This window comes from Mirounga angustirostris, unplaced genomic scaffold (assembly GCF_029215605.1).
Source record: "Mirounga angustirostris isolate CCGP_5_RB_7025 unplaced genomic scaffold, mMirAng1.0.hap1 SCAF_6, whole genome shotgun sequence".
NCBI classification, from domain to species: Eukaryota; Metazoa; Chordata; class Mammalia; order Carnivora; family Phocidae; genus Mirounga; species Mirounga angustirostris.
The window spans coordinates 32,579,737-32,586,675 of NW_026991714.1; the positions used below are offsets into that span (position 1 = coordinate 32,579,737).

Consider the following 6,939-nt stretch of genomic DNA (forward strand, 5'->3'; position numbering starts at 1 on the left):
TGGGGGTGGCCATTCAATCAACAGCAAACCTATAGAGATAATGGTAGCTTAACTAGTTTAAGACATGTACCTTTAGAAATTTTTAAAAAATGGGTATTAGCTTATCTGGTTAACCAAGTAGACACCTCTATCAGTGTCAGAGTAAGTATGGTATGGAGCTGCACGCCATGCTTTAAAGTGCTGAACTTGTGATTATGACACAGCATGGAGCCACATACTTCAGGAGAATGACAGTAAATAGGCAAATAAGTGAATAAAGTAATAAAGATTGTGGTAGCTACTAGGATAGAGAATAACTCAGAGGACCTGCTAAAATAGTTTAACTGGGAAATTGTCTCCGGGATGTAGTTACAAGAAGTAAAAGTCAGAAAGGACAAGAGAAGATAGAGTGGGAAGGGGCATTGAATCATGGGTTTTGTTTTGGGAAGCCTGAGGTTCCTGTGACAGTTAAGAGACAAACAAACTCTTAGAAAATCAGGGCTGTGGTTCTAGGCCTGATTCTAGGTTCTAGGAAGAATCAGTTTAGAGATTTAAATTTGGTAATCCTTAGATTCAGGAATCATTAGATCACATTTAAGGCTATGGTAATAAATCCAGTCACCTCAGGGGAAGAGAACTCCTAGAAGAGAAATTCCCAAACCGAACCTCAGGGTAACCCCACTTTCTCCAGAACTCAGAGAAAGAACCAGCCAACAGCTCTGAAAAGGAATTGGTAATTAGATAGAAGATATTCCAAAGTGGTGTCACATCAACTGTGTGGAATGCTGCCGAGAGGTTGTTAGATAAGGTATGAAAAATGCCCGTTGGACTTGGCAAGATGGAGGTTAGCGGTTAAGTGGTGACACGTATAGATTAAAAAGGATTGAAAAACAAATGGACCACATCATATGAAAAATTCATGAGTTTATGATGATACTAAGGAAAAAAATCATTGGTTACCCTTGAAGGATACTAGAGAAACAACTCATGATGCTTACTATGGGTGAAAGGAAAAAATCAAGTATGTCCCATTTTTCTTATATATACTGTATCTTAGGGCAATCCAATGGCTGATGTAGGAGTTTTCTATTAAAAAAATTGTCTAATAAATGCAGAAGGAATATGAAACTATTATTATTTGTAGCCCCAGTGAAATAATAGGTCTACTTTAGGCCACAATTCATGCAAGTTTGATAACAAAGCTTTAGATGAATTAAATCTTTGTAGGTGACAATAATCAAATCTATTGATGAATCTTGACATAACAAAAAGATAAGACCACTAAATATTGTCTTTCTGGGTACACAAGAGTATCTGAATATGATTATTGTCACAAAAGCACACCTGAATCACCTCACGCCTTTTTGCACTGTTCTAAGTGTTACCCCTGGACCCATGCCCCGTTGCAAACTCAGTTACTGCTCTGTGTTGCTAGAAGTTCAGAAGCGTGGAGTCAACGTTTAGAAACTTATATAGTAATTTAAACATGCTATTACATAGTTTTTAAAGTCAGGTTTATTGGGATATAGTTTACATACAGTAAAATTCATCCTTTTTATTAAGTGTAACATTTGATGAATTTTCTTATGACAAAAAATTGGTCTTCTGTTGTAGAGAACTCTAGCAACATTCTTCAGTTAGATGATATAAATTAGAATTGTAATACTGATTTAATCTACAAAATTGTTATTATTTATGAATTCATTTTTGGTCCAAAATTTATAACATTAGAACTTCAGATATAACTTTTATATTTTGCGGAGGCAATTAAAATTTTATTTAAAAATGATTAATTTAGCATTTTCTGGTTTTACCTTATTAATAAAAGATTTAATTGATTTTGATGAACTAAGTTAACTGATGATGTTTAATATCCTTCTTTCCTTTCCCACTTCCTTCCTTCCCTGCCTATCTCCATCTCCATGACTCAGAACTTCTCTACAAATCATAAATCCTACAGTGTTGACAGTGCACTATTTTTTGACCTGGGTTACATAGCAGTTAGCTTTATAATTACTCATAATTATAAACTATGTAGTAGTTGTAAATTGGTTTTATGCTTACATATTTCACAGTATAACATAAAAAAGAGCCTACTTGCTTCAAATTTACTAATGAGGACCATTTCTACATTTGATTTCTATTTAAGGAATTGGGAAATTTTAATGCTAATTATGTTTTTAAAACTATAATTAACATGGGACGCCTGGGTGGTTCATTTGGTTAAGCATCTGCCTTCGGCTCAGGTCATGATCCCAGGGTCCTGGGATCGAGCCCTGCATCGGGCTCTCTGCTCAGCGGGGCACCTGCTTCTCCCTCTCCTTCTGCCCCTCCCCTTGCTCATGCTCTGCCTCTCTCTCTCTCTCAAATAAATAAATAAAATATTTAAAACTGTGATTAACATGAATTAACAGCTTCCCTTTTTCTCAGCTGAGATAAAATATTTCTATCACACCAAAGTTACCTTGTACCCGTTTGCAATCAGTTATCTCCTTTTAACCCCTAGATTCTGGCAACTGCTGATCTTATTTCAATACTTTTAGCTTTGTCTTTTTTTATATTATTACACAAATGGAATCATACAGTATATAGCTTTTTGTGACTGGATTCTTTTTTTAGCTTAATGTTTTTGAGATTTATTTATATTGATGCATGAATTAGAATTTCATTTCCTTTTATCACAGAGTACTGTTCCATTGTATGGCTATACCACACTTTGACCATTTACCAACTAATAGATATTTGGATTTTTAACCAAATGGGAAGACTAAGAAGATGGAAATGCATAACATAGTAGGGAGTTATGTGAGAAAGATGTATGAGCTCCCCTCCAATGGATGTTATTTTCTTAATGAAGTATGAGATTATAAGCATCAGTTCAAAAGCAGACCAGAGAGGGTGTGGCAAGGTCATTTGAAAAGAAGAAAGGAATAAAATGGTCATCTTGGGGAAAGAGGAAGGAAGCATACTAGGCAATTTCAGGCACCCATTTAGTTCTGTAATTATTGATGTAAAATCAGTCAGCCTGGTTCTGCGATCTTTCTTTTCTTCCGGTTCAGCTGTATAGGAATGGAGAAGGCAGATATTTGGATTCAACTTGGAATCCAAATAGAACTTTCCATTAGAAATTAATAAGAAAGAGAAACAGTAGCATTAATGAAATTTGCCAAGGAGATTATATTGATGGACCTAAGCTAGACAAGGAAGGAAGTAAGGTCAGCATTCTGATGGATGATGGGTACGTGTTGAGGTCAGTGAATTAGAGATCTCAGTGGGGTGGAAGAATATGTGCAGTAGATGTATTAAATCAAATGACATGGATGAATCAGAAGTGGTGGGAGAATGGTAGTCTCAAATTGAGATGTCAGTGGTGGGGTACTTTCTGATGATGATGAAGGCTATCATGTGATGATGTAAGAAGGAGTTGGTTGAGGTGGTACAGAAGGAAGGGGGGTGCAAAACTGACAGATGAGATTGTTGGATTTTCAGCTAGCTACATGGATGTTGAAGTTACTGAGAATGGTGGCAGGAGTTGAGAGAAGACCAAGAACCAAGTTTACAAAGAACAAAATACCGGGAGTTTGATAGTTGACCAGAAGGCAGTGGTGAGCTAAATAGCGTAAGCCTCAAAGGAGGAAGGATGGTGAGAAATAGCCTGACAGTGGTAAATGGCAATAAACCCTCACCTGTTTGAGAGGGTTGTAAGGGAAGTGATGTGTTCAGGAGGAGACACATTTTTGTTAAGGCAAAATAGTGAAGGTAACTCTTTTAAGAGAAGAACTTTGTTAATCCAAGATTTTTATTCTTTTCACAGACTTAAACCAGATTGGGTTTTGAGAAGAGATAAAATGGAAGAAATCACAAATCCCCTACAAGCTATTCAAATGGTGATGGACACGCTTGGCATTCCTTACTAGTAAATGTAAACATTTTCAGTATATACAGTAAAAAGAAATATTAAAGCTAATCATGAATGTGTAAAGTGTTTTTGGCTTTCTTTTGTACAACTTCTAAAATCTGATTTTGTATTAAAATTTAAAAATATATATATAACAATAAACTGTTTTCATATTTGTTGTTTCTTTTATTATTTTATGGCTTTATGCATGTAAGAAACCACTATGTCATAAAAATGATTCTAACACTATTTTTTTTTTTTTTAATATTTTATTTATTTATTTGACAGAGAGAGACTCAGCGAGAGGGAACACAAGCAGGGGGAGTGGGAGAGGGAGAAACAGGCTTCCTGCTGAGCAGGGAGCCCGATGTGGGGCTTGATCCCAGGACCCTGGGATCATGACCTGAGCCGAAGGCAGCCGCATAACTGACTGAGCCACCCAGGTGCCCCTGATTCTAACACTATTATTCATGTCTATTATCTTAAAAATATTATGTTAGTCTGAATATAATCATATTCCAAAAGGGGAAAGACTAGCTTATTACTCTCATTTTATAGGTGAAGCATTTTTCTAAAACTAATTTTGGAAATATAAGATTCTGCCAACACACTTAGAAGTGACAAGAGAACAAAATAATCTCACAAATGCTACAAACACCATCTCCATTTATCTCCCTGACTGACTGGACCATCCAGATAGGCAAGTGAGCTCTTCTAGGCAAATTAAATTCAACCTGCCCATTATATACTAAAAACCCTTAACTTTGAACTGATTAGAGTTATAATTTGACCTGAAAAGAGCATGCTGTTGCTTACAAGAGACACATGTCGCCTAGTCCTGATAATGATTAGGTGTTGAAACCTAATTGGTTATTTTCAACAACTTTGGGTCACTATTACCAGTACTAAACCATGTGGTTTCAGGACCACAGAAGCCTAATTCCAGTGGCTGTTTGGGATCTGATCGCATCCCAAAGTCTGTTCATATATGGAAGCCATAAAGGTTTTTAACTCTCTTAAATGAATAAAGAGTAGCTAAAAATGCAGAGATCATTTAACCACTTAGTTTACGAATTTGTTAGAATAAGGATTAAACCTAATTAGTCTGAAATTGGCTGAGATTTGGTTAGGATAGCTCTAAAGACCGTTTTGGTGTATTAGAATATATTGAAATTAACTGTAGAATTTTTGGTATTTCTTTGCCATTTTTTTCTTTCTAATAAAGTGTTTTAGGAATTCTCAGTACTCAATATTTTTCAAACATCATTTTTGTTGACTTACCCAAATATTTTGCTTTTCTCTTTCATTTAACAAAATCTTAGTATAAGCAATCTATTTACCTTGGTAAATTATACCACTAGGATATAATGTTTATTGGTATTAATTTCCTTTAAGATGGTTCTTTTTTTTAGCAAATATTTTTATTTTTATTTATTTATTTTTTTAAAGATTTTATTTATTTATTTGACACAGAGAGAGACACAGCGAGAGAGGGAACACAAGCAGGGGGAGTGGGAGAGGGAGAAGCAGGCTTCCCACGGAGCCGGGAGCCGGATGCGGGACTCCATCCCCAGACCCTGGGATCATGACCTGAGCCGAAGGCAGACGCTTAACGACTGAGCCACCTAGCCACCCCTAAGATGGTTCTAACCAAAAAGTATTTCTATATAGTAGTATGACTTCCAGATGTTAAAAAATTTTCCATTGTTGAAACTCAGACTAAATTTTTTAAAGTATGTATTTTAGAGAAAGAGAGCGCGCACGTACTTGCGGGAGGGGAGGGGCAGAAGGAGAGCAAGACAGAGAATCTCAAGCAGACTCCCCACTGAGTTGGGAGCTCTTTCCCAGACCCTGAGGTCATGACCTGAGCTGAAACCAAGAGTCCAACACTTAACCGACTGAGCCACCAAGGCGCCCCAAACTAAATTTTTATGAGTTTTATATAATAGCCTACATTTATATGAAGAACATTCCTCCTAAATTTATGTGATAAATCCATATCAGGATTCTAAGACCTAAAGGCTAAAAGGCTTGTCTGTGTCTGTGTTGATGGTTGGGAGGACGTTGAGAAGTAATTAAACCTTTCTTACTTTAGAAGTAACTGTTTTCCACAGAGATATTACATTATATTAAAGAAGGAAAATAAATGTATGAACTGCAATCTAATTTTATTTTACATGATTTTATTAATGATGAAGTTAGGTGAGTTTCAAATTAACCTTCTTGTTAACTGTTATTAACCCAAATGTCCAGTAGATGTCATTATGCCCATACAGTATCATTTTTAATTTAGTTTTAAATGTATAAATAAATATATTGTTATATAGCTATGATTTTTGCAAGTAAAATACATACTTTTAGATCCTTGGAGAATTTTATCTATATATCCCTAATACAGCTTGTTATTCCTACTGTATTTTGGCTTCATGCTGGAGAGGAATAAATTCACATTAGGCATTCTATATTCAAAATTGTTGAATTTTTCTCAATAGGTGATTTTTTTCCAGGTTTATTATCTTTGTAACTTCTAAATTTTGCCTGTAGCAATGAAAACCTAGTACATTTACATTTACTGAATAAGGAAATGCTATCTTTTGGATTGCTTGTTGCCAGCAGCTAAATTTGCTAATAGGCTTGCTTGCCTTTTTTTTTTTTTTTTTTTAAGTAAGCCCTACCCTCAAGATAGGGCTTGAAATCCCAACACAAGATCAAGAATAGTATGCTCTACTGACTGAGGCTTCCAGGTGCCCCATCTAATAGGCTTGCTTTTAACTTACATATTGTTCAGTCATTGATTCTTATTGTAAAGAAAGAGTGATAATAATCTTCTATAGTTCTGTTTTCAACAAAGAGGGAGAATCCCAATGAAAATACTTTGGTTATAACTTCTTTATTATTTCTCATATAATGCAGAGAAATATTTATTTCAATTTATATTTGAGGGCACATATATTTGAGTGTGCGTTAAAATTTCCAACCTATGTAAAGGAAGAAGGAAATATTCTAAAAACTTGCTCATTTCAAGAAATGTTTGTGGAGGACCACCTAAAACAGCTTCTGAG

The 6,939-nt window shown here is 35.4% G+C and overlaps 1 protein-coding gene across 3 annotated transcripts in view; it reads left to right on the forward strand.

The window, feature by feature from the left end:
- Window positions 1-4,060, forward strand: part of ASPM (assembly factor for spindle microtubules) — a 64,769-nt gene extending 60,709 nt beyond the window's left edge. For all 3 annotated transcript variants that reach the window (XM_064594054.1, XM_045877099.3, XM_064594055.1), the window contains one exon: window positions 3,794-4,060. In XM_064594054.1, coding sequence (XP_064450124.1) covers window positions 3,794-3,896 — 103 coding nt within the window. In that variant the 3' untranslated portion in view covers window positions 3,897-4,060. The remainder of the gene's footprint in view (window positions 1-3,793) is intronic.
- Window positions 4,061-6,939: the final 2,879 nt, after the last annotated feature.